This window comes from Alternaria atra, assembly GCF_907166805.1.
Source record: "Alternaria atra isolate CS162 genome assembly, contig: 21, whole genome shotgun sequence".
Classification (NCBI taxonomy): domain Eukaryota; kingdom Fungi; phylum Ascomycota; class Dothideomycetes; order Pleosporales; family Pleosporaceae; genus Alternaria; species Alternaria atra.
Window position 1 is genome coordinate 4,196,930 of NW_025091319.1, and position 19,706 is coordinate 4,216,635.

The window sequence follows — 19,706 nt, forward strand, 5'->3', positions numbered from 1 at the left end:
CGCGTTTTGTTGGTTACAAGAGCTCGTCCAGCTCGTTTCGAAACCTAGGTAGGGTCCAAACGCAGACCCTCACTTACCCACACAGCTGCTTTCTAACTATTTTACGCGTTCCCCGCAGCTTCCCCCCTCGGCGCCTCTCATTCCCTTTCGTCCAAGTAACCCCGCCACAGTGCTAACAGCACTTTGAGAACATCGCAACATTAGCACACATATACTACTGCCGCCATAATGACTCCCGAAATGCAGATAGCGCTTCTACAAGTATGGGCCAAGGACATTGGTCATGTTGTTGATCCGAACAATTCACCCAAGGCGGAATTCGCGCGCTTGGCGAAGGCGAAGGGATGGACCGGCGGAAGTGTGGAGTGGTGTCATCACTGGACGGAGTGTTTCAATGAGACATATTCATGGGGACTTCGCAGTAAGAACCCACTTTGCTTCTTACTATACTGCTATTGCGATATGGACTTGAAGAGTGTGGATGTGAAGCAGGAACCGTTACTAATCTATGTGTTTAGACAGGTCAACAACAGTGGCTTCGACCATAGATGCGGATCCAGCTGCTCAGACTAGGACCCTCGATCTCACCGATCATATGAGAAAGCTCTCAGTTGGCTCTGATGCGTCGTCTTTCTCAGTCATTTCACGTACCTCAAGAGCGGACTCTTTCGGCAGTGTGAGGTCGCTGAACAGTGATCAGTCTCGCGAAGAAGGAGATCTTCGGCTTTCCGTTGGTCCACAGTCTCAGTCAATCACGAATTCCTGGGATAGCACTGACTCGCGAAACACGGTTTTATCTCTTGACACAGTCCAATCTCTAGATGAGCTTTCTGGAGGCGTCGAAATCCCCAACTACGACAGGGGTATTGCCACGGATGCAACTACAGACAACAGTGATACCGATTCGGATGTTTTGGAGCAGGATGCAGTCGAAAACCCGGCATGGAATGACTTCACCGACTTCATTCACCGCCCAACTGCTCCCTTCAAGGAGGAGTTTGAACGCCTTGCTCGTATCAAAGGCTGGGACCGACGTACCAAACGTAAGAGGCTAATTTCCTTGCTTCGCACTGAAGTCGAGTTCTACTGGGATTCGGAGGACATCGACAAACTAGAGTACTACCAGTACTTGTGTCAAGAGATGGGTGTTGAACACATCCCGTTGACCATTACGCAAGCCAAGAAGGTAATCATCTCATCTTGAGGCCCCTGCCGAAATACGCTACTAACTATGAACAGGCTCTTCGGCCCCTCAAAGTCAACCTCTACAGTGTCATCGATCACATGCGCAACCCGGAGATCAAGGTCGTCACATATGAGACTATTCGCGAGCTTCGTCTAAGCGTTCGCAAGATGGGCACGTTCCCGAGAGAGTGCGCTAAGACAGGTGGAGGGTACATGGCCGCTCTGCTGTCTAAGTTGTAGTAGCTGTCGTACCTTTCTTGGTCTTACATGGGTCGTTGGGTAATATAGGCAAGCTCCTGAAGGTGGGAGTCTCACAGTCTACCAGGTTTTGAATACGATACGGTTCTCACAGTAGTGTGCGGTTCAACCAGTGTTTTTGGGATGGTCATCATGTTTTGTCAAGTGGTAACACGCACGATCCCTTTAGTAGTCTTTTCAACTCAATCTAATGAATCTTGGTCAATATCTACGATCTGCTCGACTCACAACGAAACGGCAGGGTCTTCGTATTCTTTAAAGATTTCGAGAGACTTGGAGACTCCAGTTTGCACGGTCGCACATACCCCTCCGAGAAGGCGATGGCGAGCACGTTCCTGCCGATCTTTCTGAAAGAACTCTCTCCCAAGCGCAATGATTAGGGTCAACCGCTACTTCGAGACTGTTTACAGCACCTTAGGCAGCCATATTTGGATTCTCGTGTAGCTTGGTTTACGCTGCAGTGGGTGTGCGAGAAACATGATGACTCAGTCTTTTGGATAGCGCTTTGGAGCGTCGCAGGCGGGCAAAGTAAGGCTATGCGATGTCAAACTCCTTTTAGGAGACACTGTTACCAGGTAGATCTTAGCAGAATCTCAGAATGATTAAGTTCTCTAATCATCTGTAAGTTTCTCACACATATGCATGAGCGCGGCACGGCAACACCACCGTGCAGCAGCCACTCAATGTGGCCAAGATTCATTCGACAGTGACAGCTCAGAGTCACCCTCCCTTGCCGTGCAACTTCATGCAGCCACTGTAGTAGAAGTATTGATATCATTCGACTGTTCTAGTTAGTTGTCGACGCGGCGTCAGGGGTCGCGGGTTTTCCGAAGCACCAATGGCCTGATTGCCAATCTATCTCGGCTTGCTGCAGCATTTCGTATGCATCCCACGCCTGGGCTTAGGAAGTCCACTGCTACTTGCATCGCCTCAGAGCTCTAGTGAGCTCATAAACTGCTTCAGCAGGACCCGTCACCGCAACCATCGCGCTCGTAAGTGTTCCACTCAAGCACTCTGCATTTCCACTGTCTAACAGACCTGCTTAGAACTGGTAGCCTCTGCTGCAACTCGAAACAGCGCCAGCACATCGCCCACTACAAGCAAACATATGGCAAGTCAAGCTGATACATGGTTCTTGAATTTCGCACTCTTCGAATATGATCCAACCGCCAGCATCAGGAGTAACTTCGACCGACTATCATCACAGCGCAAGTGGGGCGAGAAGCTTCGAAGGAAGCACTGGACCAACTGCCAGGCAGCTTCAGCAGCCCTGAACCATGCTAACATGGATAAAGACGCCCATGGCCAAATCCCAAGCCAGGCTGGTACATGGTTCCAGAAGTTCCCACCCTTCGCATATGACCCAATCGCCGGAATCAGGAGCAATTTCGAGCGCCTAGCAGCACAGCGCAACTGGCTTGGAAAGTCTGCAAGAAAGCGCTGGGCTGAATGTCAGGCGGAAGAGTTCGGTTATGCATATGGAACGGATACGACGAAGCTAGACATTTGGCAGAATCTCTGTCGTGAGGTACACATCAGTGACCCACCAGACAGTATCAGCCAGTGCAAGAAGGCAGGCAAGTCGCAAGCAATTGAGAAGTTGTTGCTAACCGCGTGTAGATGCTTGGTAGCCGGAACGTCTTGGTCAATCTAGTCAACCTCATCGATCATCGTAACATCGGTGTTGAGGTCATCCGATTCAAGAGCTGCTACAAGTTCCGAGAATATACATGTCCGGACAAAATTTTCCCACTGAGAAGGGCGAAGCAGGACGGTTTCATAAGTGCGCTATTGAGGAAGCTGTGATGACGGGAAGGTATGCGCATGTTAGCTACATCTTGGGATTGGGGGGAATGGCAATGAAATGCAACACCACAAGTCCTGCGCGTGAAATAAACACCAAAAGATGGATTACTTATCGTGTATGACTCAGCGGCCGCTTGGCGACGCGTAAGCATTCGTTCTGCGCTTCCTCGCCTTTCTTTTTCTTTGAGAGCACTACAATCGCGGTCCAGTGGGACGCCATACGTCGGACAACGCTGTTGAAGGAAGTGCCGCGGTTCCGTGCACTATCGACAGCGCACCCGCAAGATGGCGCCCCGAACCCGCGCTAGTAAGTCGTTATCCGAAAAGGGCATTAACTAAGCCATGTGCTCACATTGAACAGAAGGAGGCGTTTCCATCGTACCCGAAGCCGTGATAACCGATTCCGATTCCCCAAGCGATCCTAGCACACCCCCATCCCCCTTCAAGCGGCAGTGGTTCTTTTAATGAAGGTCATGACTACTTCGCACAAAAGGAATTTCATGGATTCGTTTCGAACCCTGAAGACAATCTGATAGCCAAACTAAACAAGCTCTCCATTCATCAAGGTTGGTCCAAGAACGAGGAGAAGCGACGTCGCGCCGAGGTCGTTGAGTTTGAGATGTTACGATACTACAGCCCCGACAAGTCGAACCTAGCAAAGTGGCAGGAACTGTGTCACGATGTCAAGATCGATCCTATACCACCGTCTGTGACACAGTGCACGAAGGTACGTAGATATCTCTACCGTTTGACCCATTTGTTGACGTGTTTCGCCAGGCCTTTTCACGCGTCTATGTCAACATCTTCAATACCCTGGATCATCGGAACGATCCGGTGCATTATCTGGTCGTTTTATTCGAGAACTACAAGCTTTTCCGCGCATACATCCTCAAGCGTCGTATGTTCCTTTTGGACCAAGCGAAAGAGGAAGGGTTCGGTAAGGCTCTTCTTCGTCCGCTCTTCATGAACAAAACGAAGTAGCAGTACTAAGGCATTAGTGGCTTTGGACGCGGTGAGAATTTGGCTTTTTGGATGGAGTATTCGAAGGCGTTCCAATTCTCACTGTCTTGACCTGGTCTCGTTCTCGAGCATCAAGTGGTGATGTAAGAAACAGCGCGGCTACCCTATTAATGGTATACTCCAGCAACGTCGCTGATCTGAGCGGAGTTGGTGTGATGTCTTTGTCCATGCATGTGAAGTCAGAACTAGTGGGCGAGATGTTCGGCGGCCTTGCCCTTCATAGCCGTAGTGCAACTTGGCGAGGCCGAAACAAAGCTCACCCCGTGGTGTTCACCCCGCTCTGCACAACTCAGCGTATCGTCGATCTGGTTGTATATCCCTCAAAGGCAAACAACCTTCACTATGCGCTGCCTTTCGCGCTTACCGCAGGCGGAGAAGGCGATGTGGCCTTGCGCACCCCTCCTTCCTCCGTAGAAGATGCAATAACGCAACTACCGACCTTCGCGAACAAATATCACCTACAAAGACTACGATGCAGCAGGAGAATGAGCGCATGAAGCTCAAAGATGGTCGTACCTTGTCCTACGCCATTTACGGCAGTCCAGTGCCCCAGAAGACAATAGTTTTCATGCATGGTTGCCAATCGTCGCGCTTTGAAGGCAAGCTATGGCACTCGGCTTGCGCCCTACACAACGTCCGAATAATCGCACCCGATCGTCCTGGCAGCGGCCTATCAACCTTCCAAATCAACCGCCGAATCCTCGACTGGCCTGCCGATGTGCTTGCCCTGACCGACCACCTCAAGATCCATAACTTCTATTTACTGGGTGTATCAGGAGGCGCGCCCTACGTACTGGCTTGCGTGAGGGAGGTATCCAAGGACCGTTTGTTGGGCGCTAGCATAGTCAGCGGCCTGTATCCGGTCAAGTTGGGGACAGCGGGCATGATGCTACCTTCGCGCATCGTTCTTTGGGCAGCGCCGTGGATGACCGGTCTGACCACCGCCTTTTTCGACAGTACTATGGGTAAGGCGAGCCGCAATGACGACCCGAAAGTCCTAGAGGAGATAATTGCCAAGGAAATCCATAGTCGGCATCCTAGCGACCAAGCAGCCATCACAGACAGCACCAACTGGCCCATCTACGTAGCCATGACCAGAGAGTCGTTTTACCGAGGGAGCGAAGGCGCAAGCTGGGAGGCAAAATTAAACGGCAGCGATTGGGGCTTTGAGCTCGGACAACTGTACGTTGGGGAGAATGGAATGCCTCTTTCCTTGTGGCATGGTCGGGAGGACCAGAACTGCCCCGCTGCAATGGCCCAGAAGGCCAAGGACCTATTACCGGGCAGCGTGCTCCATTTAAAGGAGGGTGAGGGTCCGATGAGCTACATATTCCGGGACGCTGATAAGATCTTGGGAGATCTGATGGGCGAGACGGAAAGTGAGGAGTACATGATGGTAAGTGCTGCGTAATTGCGTTGGTATGTGCTGTGCTGTTTCTGGAATCAATTCGTTCTTGTCAAGTTCGTTCAGTAATTCTTGTTTTGTCAGCACAAGTATCACCAGATCTAGCTTCAACCACGTAAAGGCAATCTGCATTTCCACATTTAATTCTCAGCATCCAGCTTTCCTTGATGCACTCCCAATCCTGAACACCGCATCTCTTATGACGACTAATCTCAGCCCTTGAACTTCCGCTAAAGTATCCATGTTATTACCTCTCTCTGTGGAAGCCATATCCACTGCGCAATTACTTGGGCACATTCTTAGCGATAGTGATTACGTTCCTCGAACTCTAATCGCCCTTCCAGTAGTCAGCTATTGCAAACGTCTTTCAGTATATAAATAGCATCTAATCCTCTACAACCTCCACTCAAGCATCGATAACTTATTAGGAGCGGTCACTACAAGTTCAAAGATACAACACGACCACGAAGACGTAGTATGATCATCGTCTTCCCTGACACTATCACACAGAACACCAAGCTGACTTCACAGGCCATATTCGTCATCACCTACCTTCTCGGCCTTCTGGTCACCACCACCTCCATCGCTTTCGCTGTCCCCACTGCCCCTATTACCTCCGCCATCTCCAAATTCAAGACAATGGCCCAAGTCATGGACACCAAGCCCATCAACAAGGCTACTGCAAACCTCTTCAAAAACGCCAACAGGGCATACTTCCCAATTGCACTCGTAGCCGCCCGCAACTGGTAGGACGCTATGAACCCCGTCGACCGTGAACTCAACTTCGTTGGCGTCGAGGAGTTCAATGCGGCTATAGAGTGGTTTGAGTATGTCCCTTACGCCGAGATTGCACGTCGCGTCAAGATCGCAGTCCCTGAGATGGATCTCTTTGTCAAGGATGGCGACGTGTGCAGGCTGGTGCCCCGCGTTGGCCAGTATCTGGACCCTAATAGGTGGATGGACTCTGATGATGACGATGACGACGAGGAGAACGATGCGGACTATCAGGAGAACCCCGAGGCGGATATGGCGCTTTGGATTTATACTAACCTAGGCTAAAGTGCTGTAGAGACTGACAGCGGAAGTGCCTAAGATGGTGAAAGCCATTGGGTTTCTTTATATCATTTTGTTGAGATGAAGGCGATGTGGCTTTTGTCTTTCTGCCGATGGTCGGACCAATGGATGGAACATGTCTGCGGATGAATGAGGATTTCCCAACGTAGGATCGCGATATTGTAAAAAACAACATGAAAAACTACCTTCCACCTACCGTTTGTACACTTTCGCTTCGTAACATCTATCTACCAACTGTTCGTTATTAGCAGCCTTGTGTCGGAAACTCAGGTGATGAAAGCGAGCGATAATGAATATAATCGTGTTGAAATTAGGTTCCTGTCCACCACGCATATAGCGCGGTCTAAATGGTATCCAGCGAATGTAGTAAGAATGGTATCATGCAGAAAAGAAAACCGAAACTCCCGAGTTGTAGGACCTTGCTCATCCATCTACAGCCTCACAATTTGCTAAAATTTCTCGTAATCATAACGACGACGCCCGCAACAATCTTAAAGGCTATCTTCAGTACAAACACCACAGTCTTGAATGCAAACGTCAACACTGTAATGACTGTGCGGGCAAGAAGCGGTAGTTTACTTTCATCATCAGCACTCGCCTTCTTCGCCTTCTTCTCGGATTTTGTTTCCTTCGCTTTGGTGTGCTTGTCTTGTCCGTACCACTCTCCGAGCTCAATGTCCTTGTCGAAGCTTCCATTTGCACTCTCGCTACGAGTCGTTGTTGTACTTTTCAGGCTGGAGGCAAACTTCTTCAGCCCTTTACCGGAGAGTGGTGGTCGCGACTTTCCGCCGATACCTTGGAAGCCCTCGACGAAGGAATCTTTGAACGCTTTCGCCGTATCTTCCTTTTGGTGTGTCAGGGTGAAACTCGGTGGTGGTGGCTCGAAGTTCTCTTGACTTCGATTACGTGTCTTGCGACCGCGCGTAGCTTCCGCCACTGCAACCGCCAGGAGCGTAGAGGTTACAACGTCAACCAGGAAGGGGTTACCAAAACGTGTCAAGGCACCAAGATTGAGGATAAGAGCGTCGTTGGTGAAATCGAGACGTGCGAGCATGGCGTCATCCGCAGTCGCGTCTGTGGTTGTAGGAAGTTGGCCAACCGACATTTCAGAAGGAGTCATGGACGTTGGTCGGTTCATACCATCTAACCGCGGGGGCGGTGGCAGTGGGGAGAAGGCATTTGTCCGTGGTGTCGTTGGAGAAAGAACGTAAGGATTTAGTACAGTGATACAAGCCGGCTTCCGTCCTGTACTTTGTGGTGTCATGGGCATGTTATGTCCGTAGAACGCTGTAATAGGTCTTGTCGAAGGTGCGTTGATGACAGAGCAGTCGCCTTCTAAGGAGATAGGAAACGTGCCCAACGTCGGATGATGCAGCTGGTACGACCCTTCTGACGGCATATGTTGCGCCCAAGGATTCGCTTGTTGTTGAGGATTATCCCTTGTCCAGGCAAGAGCGCAACACTCACGCTGGGCAGTGCCTGCCAGGACGTCCTCAGCCAGCCGTTGCGCAGCGGGTGACTGCGCACCAGGATCCGAGAGGGCGATGCGTGAGGCAGCAGGAGAGTTAGCAGCCGCATCAAGTGCCTGAAGAGCGGCAAGCTTGGGATATATGCTAGTAAGCATGGTGGTATCCTCTTGCTGCTGTGGACTAAAAGCCCCGTTATCTAATGAAGGGGGCGCGATGAGATCGAGGTGGGCAATGGGCAGAACTCGCGGCTGAGTGGGATGGTGTCGTTGAATGAGCACTTCGTTCAAGATGCTGGGTATTTCGTGGTTGCCAGCAAGATTCGACTGTGCTACAGAGTAGAACGGTAAGGATGGCGTAGTACCAAATGTAATCGTCGGATTTGAGGCTGTTGCTCGATGCATCCTCAATGTATATATCTGAACATTTGGCTCTTCTTGTCCATTGGTAGCTGTCCAGAGATTGTCGAGCAGGTTGGATGGCGTAAAGAAGGGCTTTGGTGGAGGAGGGGCTGACGAGTTGCTCGACCGAACGTTGCTATGTGGAACATACGATTCAGAAGAATATGGCGATCGACTGATCTGCGTTCGGGGTATCTGTGTTGGTGATGCTTGTGTTGGTTGGTATGGTTGACGTCCGAGAGGGACTGTAGGATCATAAACGGGGAACATTGATCGCATCGGGATCTCTTCTTGCGGCGATATGCATCGTGTGGCAGAGCTGTTCGCTCGAACCAGAGTCTGGGCTTCAGAGAATGCTGGTGAGATGGCGCGAGTTGGATCTGGACTAGTGGTACGTTGCTGGTCGCTGGTCTGGTCATGCCCAGAACGTTCTTGTGTGCGGTAAAAGCTTTCTTGACGTTCAAGTTGTGGGGAGGCGGCTTGCTGAGGAGGTGGTTCGAAGTGTAGTCTGCCCGTTGGTGTTTCTGTTCTTGTAGCCTGCGAGTTGGGCATATGCGCTCTTGGTGGAGCTGCGATGGCCGGTGGGGGCGCCATTGGGTTAGATGGAGAGACCGGAACAGAGTTGACCTGTATAAGGAGTCCGTGGAGGTCAACCGGAGATTTGGTGCTCACTACACTCTCAGGTACCAATGGCTCTGGACTTATTGGTTTTGCGTGTGGAGATGGTCTCCGATTGGGACTCGTCTGTCTTGGAGCACGAGGTGGAGGGAATAGTTGAAGTGCTGGTCCTGCCATAATGAATGTCTACTACCCTACTCTGAATAAAATGGTATCCCGAAATAACTGGCGGGACCAAACGAAACAGATACCGGCTGTGTAGAGAAGCAAACAAAGACTGGGAACAGCAACACCGGGAGTACGAGCAGACGTCTCGGGTAATCTGGGGATAACGACTATAAGACGAGCATTCTGCGAGGTAGTCCGAGCCAGCGGAAGAGCCGTAGGCATGCATCAAGGGCAATGGCGGTAGAAAGACGACTGCCCATGCAGGAAACTACTCTTTGCAGCCAGGTGGTGGTCAGATGGGCCCAATCAAGAGGTTTGTAAGGCTCGGCGCTACTCATGGTTGATGAGCGGCGGTTATATTTTGGGTGGTTGGCTGCTGGTGGTTGTAAGCGCCAACGCTGTTCACTCGCTACACACCCTGCCACGCTAGCTCAAGATGTTACGATACCGGCATATCGCCCTCATTGGCTGATGATGTGTGCCCGCCCTGCGTACTGGGTAGTATATGCGTGTGACAAGTGGCCAGTCCGGCGGCCCGCTGCAAGTCGACGATCTATTTCGAGCGCTCAAAACCTGTGCCAACATGGCACTTTCGCTGTCTGTCACCGAATGCGCAGGAGCATGTCTAGTGTCTTGCTTGCTGTTTGCCAGCGTAGATATTCCTGGAAATGTTGCTCATCAGTTCTTGAAACGGAAGTCGAATTTACCTACACAGTTTCCTAGCTGGCGCGCGAGACTATCAGCCAGCGCTGGTGAGTGAAAGTTTGGTTTTTAGCACACCAGCGTTCTGTGGGGTTGCGGCTTGAAGCCACCAAGCTTTCGGCGGTAAGACGAGCTCGCGAGCTGCAGAGTCAGGTCGCGCGTAACCGCCCCTAATACGAGGGCCTTCGGCCAAGATATCGTACTGGGGTTTGTCGCAAAATCACGCACATGACGAGATACGCAACATGATTGATTAGAAGACTTGGTGGCGGGGCAATGTGCTGAAGTCGTCCGAACTGTGGCCGCGCTTCAGATGAAATTGCTGGGCAATTGCGGTGGTGAGCGTCCAAGTGCTTGGACGTCGACAGATGATGGTAGAGTCAGGCCATTCACGGCTAAGAATAGGCAGGGCAATATGGATTAGATGAAGCAATCGACGGCTATCACCTTGCTGCAGTGATGCTAGCATCCATGTATGCGTCTCGCGACAACTCGCGGCGAGGGCCTGGAGGCGCGGGATGCGCTAAGCTTATCGATAACCTTAATCGCAACCGAGAAAAAGTTGGGTCTTCGTCATCGCGCACGGCAGGAACGAGAAGCCACAGCCACGATGCCATCAGAATTAGAAGAGGTGGGCAACCAAGTACTGAGGACGCTTACGTTTCTTGTCAACTGACGCGCCATATCTAGCTCGTAGAATTTCTGCATCACGGCAACACGCAGATCAGACAGACTGGTCAGACGAGCCCCTCCACCCCACCACGAAACATATCTCACACTATGCAGCGGCCGAACACCTCGTCGGATATTCACAGGCAAACCCTTCTCTATGGAAGCGCAACCAACTAGAGCCTATTAGGGACCTGAAGCTACTTGTCAAGGATTATGCGCCCATAGCGAAGAACGCCTTTACCATTCTCATCAATGTCTCCGCCGACGCCGAGGTCCAGAAGGCGCTGGCAAAGGACGATGAATTTCTCGAGACGCTGCTATCGCGGATAACCGTATGTCAGTTCCCCGAGCATATAGGAAGAATAGGCAGAGGCTGACTCAGTGTAGAACTCGAAAGAGCCCAATGCGAACGAGATCGCAATGCTCCTCGCCAATATGGCCAAGGAGGACTCACTACAACGCGTCTTGGAGTTGAAGCGCGACATACCAAAGGAGCTATCCAAGTCGACATGGGCTATGGACCAGCTCATGGACTGCTTTGTCAAGGGCGCAGAGGGCGCCTACAATAAAAACGCAGACTTTGACTACCTCTCGTACTTCTTCGCCGATCTAGCCAAGTTTCCCAAAGGCCGCGAATACCTCACCACACCTCAGGAACACGACGACAACGTAATCCCAATCACCAAGATTCAGGTCTTCACCGACCACACTTCGCACATCCGACGTCTTGGTGTAGCTTCGACCATCAAGAACGTCGCATTCCACGTCCCTGCACATCCGGTGCTGCTATCGAACCTATCGTCCGACCCAAATCTACCACCTCCGTCTATCGGCGCGAACCTACTCCCATACATTCTTCTACCCCTCATGGGCCCAGAAGAGTATGCAGACGACGACACGGAAGGCATGCTGGACGAGCTGCAACTCCTCGAGCCGGACAAGGAGCGCGAGAAAGATAACGAAATTATCAAAACACATCTCGAGACATTACTTCTGCTGAGTACGACACAAGAAAGCAGGGAGGTGCTGAGACGCGTCAAAGTCTACCCAATTGTTAGAGAGTGTCACATGCACGTTGATGATGAAGGGGTACAAGAGGCATGCGATCGTGTGGTTCAAGTCATCATGCGCAAAGAAGAAGGCGAAGAGGAGGATATACCAGACATGGCTAGTGCAGGTGGTAGCGGGAAGCTAATGGAGCTGGAAAACGCCGAAGACGACGAAGATGAGAAGATCGTTGACATTGTTTAGACACAAAATGAACGTCCAACACAATACCAAAATGCTCGATGACAGCAGGCATATTCTGTGTCTAGATGACGTGCTACATCTGATTGGCGGTGATACCGGGGATAACAGCGTCGTTCAACACACTGTTCTCGGCTCCTCACTTATGGGTCCCTGCCGACGTTAGTCGAAAAAGGCACGATTCCGTCATCGACTATCAGTACCTCGATTCTTCCACATTTTGCCTGCTTTACTTTTACCTCTTAGTATTTGTACCACGGTTTGCGATCCTACGTGATCTCGTCATTCTTTATTGGATAGGTTTTGTCATAGTACAATGTATGTGACATAGGCAGATTATGTCAACACTCGACATCAAGGATGGTGGGGGCCGAGGGACGGTACCAGCCAATGGGGAAGGATCAGCACAGTCAGCGGCTTCAACACCAAGAGAACGTTTATCAAGAGATGTAATCGAACGAGACGAGAGCGCCAGGAATAAAGGGCAAGGGAAGCAATCATTATGGAGAAGAGCTTACACGGTCTTGACATGGACCCCACCGAATTGTCGTTGGGATCCAAATAAGCCGCCTCAATTCTCGATGAGCAGTACGTATATTCACTGCCACCTGCGTATTCTTTCGACTTGAGAAGACCCTGCACTCTACGTCTAGCTGCCATGAAGTTGCTCTCGACACACCTCTGTACTTTAGCCACTGACCACCACCCTTCAGTGAATGTTCTGTTTGCCTTCGCTGCTGGCTTTACAGTAGCAAATCTCTATTATAACCATCCCATCCTCAATCTATTGGCCGCGGATTTTAATGTGCGCTATGAGCAGGTTGCGCAGATTCCTACCGTAATGCAGGCTGGATATGCAGCTGGACTATTATTCTTGTGCCCGTTGGGAGACTTGTTGCCCAGACGGCCATTCGTGTGTGGGCTAGTAGGCTTCACTGCGACCTTGTGGTATGTTGAATCCAAAATACGAGACATGCTGAAAGCAGATTGCTCACGATGACAGGCTAGGACTATGTCTGACATCAGACCTCGGAACCTTCACTGCAATATCCTTCATCGTAGCGGTAACAACAGTAACGCCGCAGCTTATGCTGCCTCTAGTTGGTGACCTAGCTCCTCCGTCACGCCGCGCAGCAGCCCTCTCCATCGTCGTCTCCGGCCTCATGCTTGGTGTGCTCGTCGCCCGCGTCCTCTCCGGAACGATTTCAAACTTTGTTACCTGGCGCGCAGTATATTGGATGGCTTTTGCCCTGCAATACGTCATCTTTGTGCTTCTCTGGCTCTTCATGCCCGACTATCCTGCAACCAATCCAGGCATGAATTACTTCCGAATCCTACTCGATATTGTTAAAATGCTCTTCCGCCACCCTGTCCTCGTTCAAGCATGTCTAGCGGGACTCTTCTGTTCAGCTCCCTTTACATCCTTCTGGACAACTCTGACGTTCCTCCTCGCCGACGATCCGTACAATTACTCTTCCCTCACAATCGGACTCTTTGGTCTGATAGGCATTGCAGGCATGCTGATCTCACCCATCTACGCCCGTACAGTCACCGACCGCTTTGTCCCGCACTTCTCCGTCCTCTTCGGTCTTACATGCTCGCTCCTGGGAGTTTGTCTAGGCACATACACTGGAACTTTTACCGTCGCTGGCCCCGTTCTACAAGCCCTATTAATGGATTTCGGCAACCAAACCGCGCAGATTGCAAATCGCTCTAGCATCTACTCTGTGGAACCTAAAAGGCGGAATGGCGTAAATACCGCTTTCATGGTCGCGACATTCTGCGGTCAACTTATTGGTACCGCAGCTGGGAACCATATTTATGCTGCTGCGGGGTGGATTGGAAGTGGCAGTGCTAGTGTGGGGTTCATCTCCGCAGCGATACTGGTTATCATTGCTAGGGGCCCGTGGGAGGAGAAATGGGTTGGGTGGAGGGGTGGCTGGAGCATGATCAAGAAAGACAAGGATTCTGCGGATGGGAAGACGGCGGATAAAGAGATGCATGGACGAATCGTACCAAGAGACGAAGAGGTTGGGGTTGATGCTAATGAGAAGGTGCTGCAGGAGGTCGCTGCGGAAGAGGGGCACGAGAGTCCGTTAAGGGATGAAAACGATGGCAAAGAGAGTAGAAAAGAGGGTGAGGTTAGAGAGACGAAAGTATGATGCTTGTTGGTAGAGTTCAGCTAGATTGAAAGTAATAGTGTATTTTGCACTGAGTAACCACCACACAGTGCGCAGGTTCCCTTCATACCGGTACTTTGCATGTCATGTATTATCCTCGATAGGTAACGCAAAGTAAAGCCCGTGCCAATTTGCAGCCCTTCACCCCACACTCTCTCTACGCCAATGCAATTTATCAAAGTACATGCTGGATATCAAACTCACTTCCCCTCAGGCCATACGTGTCCTCGAACTACGCAGGCTTTGGTGCATTCCCTCCATTCATGAATGCGCTGATATGCTCATCAGATGGCATCTTTTCCAGAGGAGTAAGCCAGCTCTTGGCCTTGTCGAAGCTAGAGACCGCCTTGACAAGCTTGATGAAAAGCTGCGTGTTCGTCTTGTCAACACGGCCCTTAAACTTGACGATGAGGTTCTGAATGTTCATGCCTTGGGGCGGCAATGATTCGTAGATCTCCTTGGCAGACGGCAAGGGAGGTCGTGATGGAGCTGCAGAGGGACTACCCGCACGGCTACCGTTGGCTGCTGGACTACCTGCACGACTAACACCAGGAGTGCCGGTGGAAGATCCACCAATCATGATGCGGTTCTTGTCCTTCTTGTCCTTCTTTCGCTTCTTGCCGGCGTCCGTCATCTCGCTATCGCTACCAGAACCAGCGCCCTTGAGATTGGCAAGGGTTGATTTCCGGGATCCATCAGCTAGCTTGTCATGCTTCTTCTTATGCTTCTTCCGTGAGGACTCGTTGCCGCTAGCTTCTGATAGGTTGGGCGAACCCGGCCGCTTCTTGCTCTTGCTATCACCAGACTTGTGGTTTCCGGAGGGGGTGTTGGAGCCCTTGGTGGACGTACCAGAGGGGATGTTGCCAGCCTCTGGAGCCTTGCCATTCTGCTCGGCTGCCTTCTTCTCTGCCTCCTCCTTAGCCTGCTGTCGCTCTGTTTCGGAGTCGGTATCCGATTCGCTTTCTGTGATGTACGGGTTCTCTGGGTCGCTATCGAGGTAATCGTATTGCTTCTCGCGCTTCACTAGAGCTTTCCTGGTCGCCTTTTCTTGGATCCTCTTCTCCTCGGCCTCTTTCCGCTCTTGTTCTTCCTTTATGGCAATGGCCAGCTCATCTGGGCGATCCCATAGAGCGGCTTGCAGTTGGTCTCGCTTCAGCTTTTCAGCTGCTTCTTTGACATCTTGCTCTTCACCTTCGAAGAGACCATTCAGACCCTCTTCGTCGTCGGCGAAGTCCTCCTCAAGGTTGAAGTCGATATCGTCTGCATCAGCTTCGCGCTTGACGAAGCCAATTGTATCGTCATCGTTCCGTTCTCGTTTGATCCGGCCTTCATCGTCCGCGCCACCGCCCACGCGGGTACGCACTCCACTCCACATCCTCGCATTGTTTTCTGCATTGACGCGCTGCTTCTGGCGCTCTTCAAGTTCGGCAAAAAACTTGGGTCCGCCGCCTCTCTCGACCTTGGCCAGGATCTTGTCCAGGTCATCGCCACCTGCCTTGACCTTGCCCTTGACGTTGAAACGATACCAGCGTTCCATGGGTGCCATTTGAATTGCTGTGCTTGGATCGCCGGGACGAGTAGTCGACAGCATAACGTGCGTCTCCGACATCTCCGATTCGTAGGTGCCGACCCATGTCTGTTTGTTCTCAAAGTCCTCCAAATGCCACGGCAGCGTCTCCTCGTAGCGCAGCAGCTGGCGCTTCTTTGCCTCTGGAGTGTCATCGGGGCGGTACTTCTGCTCTGTCTTCTTGTGGAAGGCAGGGGGCTTCTTCATTCCAGTAGGCGCGATCTTAGCCTGGTTCTCTTCGCGGACCTTGCGGCGCTCTTCCTTTTGCAGTTCGATGCGCTCGCGCTCCTTCATCTCCTCCATATCCTCCTTTGTGTCTTCCTCCTCGTAGGTCGAACCCATACCGCTTGGGGGCGCGCGGGGGTCTCGGCGATGGAGCTTGATCGGAGTCTTGAACTGATGCTCGTCGGTGATGTCAACGTGAGTTTTGCTATGCAGGCGCATGACATGGTGTCGCAGCTCTTTCAGATCCTTGCGGCTGACGATAAGCGGGAAGACGCTGGCGCCTTTCTCAAGAAACTCCTGTCGCAACGCGTCTTTCGACTGGGTCCCATCGTTGGCGGGCCCTGCGACGGGCTTCTTAGCCTCGTTCATCTGCGATAACGACACCATGGGACGAGTAATATTCTGTAGCGGCCGACGAGGCTTGCGCAGGACATCGGCCTGTGGACGCGGGCGACGACGACGAACAGGCGGCTGCTGGCCATTGGCGGCGACGGGCGCGGCGGGCGCGTTCGCTGGCGTCGGGTCCCCGTTCATATTGCCGTTCATAGCGAAGGTGCTTGTGAGGATGGGCGCAAGAATGAGAGACGATGGGTGGCCGATAAAGACTGTTCGGAGACTCAGTCGCCTTTGTCCCAAGGAATCGTTGTCCAAGGTAGAACTACAGTTGGAACGTCACAGCTCTGCGCTAGTGCCTTAGCGCGCCAAGACCACCTCCAGTGAAGCCCCGTCTCCGCCTTCCAAAGAGTGACACCATGACTTAACCGCAATCGTCACCATCGACGACTGGAAAAACAGCTCGTGCCCGCTTCTTGCGCCAGGAGTGAGCCACCACAGTAGCCGGATACCTTCAGCCACGTGTGCCGTTGCGCAAAAACTACATTGCGCTCTCAACCCAGTGCTACCAAAGGCCTAATTACTTTGGCTAGACGAGATATTTACGAATGGTTGCCTGGCGTGAACTGTTATCGCAGGTGCGCTAAGAGATCCATACGTTGGGGCTGTTCAATCGAGTAATCGCGAAAACGAAAGCGCGCCACACCAAACAAACTCAAAGACAGAATCCCCAACCTGAGGCTGCAAAGCCACTCCCTGTGATTGCGAGTTTGGTCTTAAGAAGAAATATTCCATACTGCTCGTCTTCCGCTGCTGGATCCTACAAAACCAAAGACGCAAGTCACAACTTGCTTACATCGCCAAGGAGTTCAGATTAACCCACATCATGGAGCAGGAGAATCCATCGCAACCCACTGGACTGGAGAATCAGTTGCGCAACATGATCCTCGGCAACGTCAGCATAGCTGGTGGACAGTCTAGCCAAGATGTCACATCAGCACATCGTGGACGTGGGCGAGGCCAAGGGCGAGGACGTGGCCGCGGACGTGGAGGTTTCCACGATGCCGTCAACAGCCTCGATAGCAACGGCCAGAACCACGCCACTCCAGGTCGATCCCAAGGATGGCGCACAAACGCTTCCGCGAATACTCCTCCAGCTCGAGGGGGTGGAAGAGGCTATGTCCCCAATCAGCGATATCAACAACATCCTAGAAACTTCTCAAACCAGCAAGGGCCAAATTTGCCTCAAAACGGCTTACCAGCAGATCATCGACAGTATCCTTCGCGGCCCTTCAGGCCTCTCCACCAACAGCAGAATCCAAGTGCAGATGGCACGCCACATGCACAACCCCCTAAGATTCTCCAACGAGCTCATGACAATGTCGCGCTGCCAGGCCAAATCCCAGCAGGCCCAGCATCATCACAGCGTCCTCGTCCGCAAGGTCCATATGCACCACGACCACCTATGAACCAGCCACGGGAGAACTTCGTGGCCCAGATCGAACATTTGAACGAGGTCGCGGCAGAAGAGATTCCGAAGGTAGAGATGTCTATATCCGAGTTGGAGGCCAAGGAAGATTTCCGAAGGCACTTGGAAACGATCATGCAGAAAGCCTTTGCTCGAGACTACTCTGGTGATATTGCGACCGTCTCCTTGGTGGGCTTTGGAAGTTTGGCTTCAGGCTTTGGTATGCCCGGCTCAGACATGGATTTAGCTGTAGTACCAGAGTGGAAAGATCCAGCCAGGGCTAGTGATATTACCATTGACCGCGGTATTCCACGTCTACTGGAAAGAGCAGTCCTCGACGCCAAGCTGGGTGGCCGTCTGCTGACAAGAACAAGAGTGCCCATTCTGAAGATATGTCAGACGCCGACCGAGACTCTATATAGAGCTCTCGCTGAGGAGCGTCAGAAGTGGGACGCACTCCCAGAAGAGGAGAAATACCCATCGGACCTACCACAAGAACCCGCTCAGCCACCAAAGCCGCTGGTGGATGTCGATGGGTCGAAGGCTTCAGAGCTCACGGCGCAAGCAGACAGCCCTAACTTCGGTGACGATTTTCCTACCCTGGGGGCTGCGACGACGACCAAGAAACGACAAAAAACCCCTGCAAAAGTTGAGACGACCCAAGAAAACTCTTCTGCGCCAGCTACCAAGTCAGAAGACACTATCAGCAACGGGGCTGATGATAAGGCTAAAAAAGATCAGCATCATCGTCCTGAGAAGCAGTGGATGCGAGAGAAGGTTGTTGGTCCTCTCGACTTCCCAAAGACAGGTTGTGGAATCCAATGTGACATCAACTTCGAGAACCCGCTCGGCATCCACAACACCCATATGCTTCGATGCTACTCGCTAACCGACCCGCGTGTTCGACCCATAGTTCTCTTTATCAAGTCCTGGGCCAAGCGACGTAAAATCAACAGCGCATACTCCGGCACCCTCTCCTCGTACGGATGGGTGCTTATGGTACTGCATTATCTGGTCAATGTCGCGCAACCACCCGTATGTCCAAATCTTCAACACTCCGTCCCGCTCCCAAGTGATGCAGTAGCTCTGGAGCAGTTCTTCAAGCATACAACTATCGCAGGCTATGAGGTCCGCTTTTGGCGCAATGAACCGGAGATCATTCAAGCTGCGCAAGCTGGCCAGCTTTCGCAAAACACTCAGTCCATCGGTTCGCTGCTACGTGGATTCTTCCAGTACTATGCATCCCTGTCAGGGTACGGCTATGGCCCCAAGCCTCCCCAGTTCTACTGGACAAACGAAGTTCTTTCTCTTCGGACGCCCGGCGGTATCTTGTCGAAGCAGAGCAAGGGCTGGGTGAGCGCAACAACCAAGATTACAGCCGAGAAGAAGGTCACCAATCGGTACCTGTTCGCCATTGAAGATCCTTTCGAGACCGACCACAATGTTGCAAGGACGGTCACTCACCGTGGCATCGTTGCTATTAGAGATGAGTTTAGAAGAGCATGGAGGATACTCAAGGCCATCGGTCAGGGCACAGAGCCTGAAGGTGGTATCTTCGACGAAGTCGTGGAACAACCACCTGCGCTGAAACCCGAAGAGGTGCACAAGGGCACTATGGAGAATCTTGGTGTCGACGGAGAGACGAAAGGTAAAGAAGGTGATCAACCGGATACAGTGTAGGAAGCCTACTTCGCTTCTTGGTTCGGCCAAAGTGGAAGCCCATGATATTGGCCGGGTATCAAATCGTTGTATCAGTTGCAGCACGTATGTGTAGCATCGAAAACTGTTTAACGTGGTGTGGCATTGTGGGAACAGATGATAACGACGATGGATGAAGTGACGAATTCATGAGATAGATACGATAGGTAGCTCGAGTATGCTCTTAGAGAGGCTACGGAGACTTCACTGTA

General features: G+C 51.9%; 8 protein-coding genes across 10 annotated transcripts; 6 read left to right on the forward strand and 2 right to left on the reverse strand.

Moving 5' to 3' along the window:
* Nucleotides 1-228: 228 nt before the first annotated feature.
* Nucleotides 229-1,425, forward strand: ALTATR162_LOCUS1826 (uncharacterized protein; the record flags this gene model as incomplete). The annotated part of the gene is made up of 3 exons (XM_043309424.1): nucleotides 229-421; nucleotides 519-1,186; nucleotides 1,240-1,425. 3 exons carry the CDS (start codon nucleotides 229-231, stop codon nucleotides 1,423-1,425), a joined length of 1,047 nt encoding a protein of 348 aa, XP_043165359.1.
* A 1,126-nt stretch (nucleotides 1,426-2,551) lies between these two features.
* Nucleotides 2,552-4,230, forward strand: ALTATR162_LOCUS1827 (uncharacterized protein; the record flags this gene model as incomplete). Its single annotated transcript, XM_043309425.1, has 6 exons — nucleotides 2,552-2,971; nucleotides 3,064-3,175; nucleotides 3,459-3,556; nucleotides 3,611-3,639; nucleotides 3,703-3,976; nucleotides 4,027-4,230. 6 exons carry the CDS (start codon nucleotides 2,552-2,554, stop codon nucleotides 4,228-4,230), a joined length of 1,137 nt encoding a protein of 378 aa, XP_043165360.1.
* A 511-nt stretch (nucleotides 4,231-4,741) lies between these two features.
* ALTATR162_LOCUS1828 (uncharacterized protein) lies at nucleotides 4,742-6,424 on the forward strand (the record flags this gene model as incomplete). The annotated part of the gene is made up of 2 exons (XM_043309426.1): nucleotides 4,742-5,665; nucleotides 6,185-6,424. The coding sequence occupies 2 exons, from the start codon at nucleotides 4,742-4,744 to the stop codon at nucleotides 6,422-6,424; spliced, it is 1,164 nt and encodes a 387-aa protein (XP_043165361.1).
* A 763-nt stretch (nucleotides 6,425-7,187) lies between these two features.
* ALTATR162_LOCUS1829 (uncharacterized protein) lies at nucleotides 7,188-9,410 on the reverse strand (the record flags this gene model as incomplete). 2 transcript variants are annotated; one of them, XM_043309428.1, is made up of 2 exons in its annotated part: nucleotides 7,855-7,993; nucleotides 8,035-9,209. In XM_043309428.1, 2 exons carry the CDS (start codon nucleotides 9,207-9,209, stop codon nucleotides 7,855-7,857), a joined length of 1,314 nt encoding a protein of 437 aa, XP_043165363.1. The 2 variants fall into 2 exon arrangements, with proteins under 2 accessions (XP_043165362.1, XP_043165363.1); XM_043309427.1 differs by having other exon boundaries at nucleotides 7,188-9,410.
* Nucleotides 9,411-10,713: 1,303 nt separating this feature from the next.
* On the forward strand, nucleotides 10,714-12,026 carry ALTATR162_LOCUS1830 (uncharacterized protein; the record flags this gene model as incomplete). Its single annotated transcript, XM_043309429.1, has 3 exons — nucleotides 10,714-10,770; nucleotides 10,832-11,107; nucleotides 11,163-12,026. The coding sequence occupies 3 exons, from the start codon at nucleotides 10,714-10,716 to the stop codon at nucleotides 12,024-12,026; spliced, it is 1,197 nt and encodes a 398-aa protein (XP_043165364.1).
* Nucleotides 12,027-12,681: 655 nt separating this feature from the next.
* ALTATR162_LOCUS1831 (uncharacterized protein) lies at nucleotides 12,682-14,185 on the forward strand (the record flags this gene model as incomplete). Its single annotated transcript, XM_043309430.1, has 2 exons — nucleotides 12,682-12,971; nucleotides 13,027-14,185. The coding sequence occupies 2 exons, from the start codon at nucleotides 12,682-12,684 to the stop codon at nucleotides 14,183-14,185; spliced, it is 1,449 nt and encodes a 482-aa protein (XP_043165365.1).
* Nucleotides 14,186-14,435: 250 nt separating this feature from the next.
* Nucleotides 14,436-16,541, reverse strand: ALTATR162_LOCUS1832 (uncharacterized protein; the record flags this gene model as incomplete). 2 transcript variants are annotated; one of them, XM_043309431.1, is made up of 1 exon in its annotated part: nucleotides 14,436-16,541. In XM_043309431.1, one exon carries the CDS (start codon nucleotides 16,539-16,541, stop codon nucleotides 14,436-14,438), a length of 2,106 nt encoding a protein of 701 aa, XP_043165366.1. The 2 variants fall into 2 exon arrangements, with proteins under 2 accessions (XP_043165366.1, XP_043165367.1); XM_043309432.1 differs by having other exon boundaries at nucleotides 14,436-14,837.
* A 673-nt stretch (nucleotides 16,542-17,214) lies between these two features.
* Nucleotides 17,215-19,476, forward strand: ALTATR162_LOCUS1833 (uncharacterized protein; the record flags this gene model as incomplete). The annotated part of the gene is made up of 1 exon (XM_043309433.1): nucleotides 17,215-19,476. One exon carries the CDS (start codon nucleotides 17,215-17,217, stop codon nucleotides 19,474-19,476), a length of 2,262 nt encoding a protein of 753 aa, XP_043165368.1.
* Between the last annotated feature and the right edge of the window lie 230 nt (nucleotides 19,477-19,706).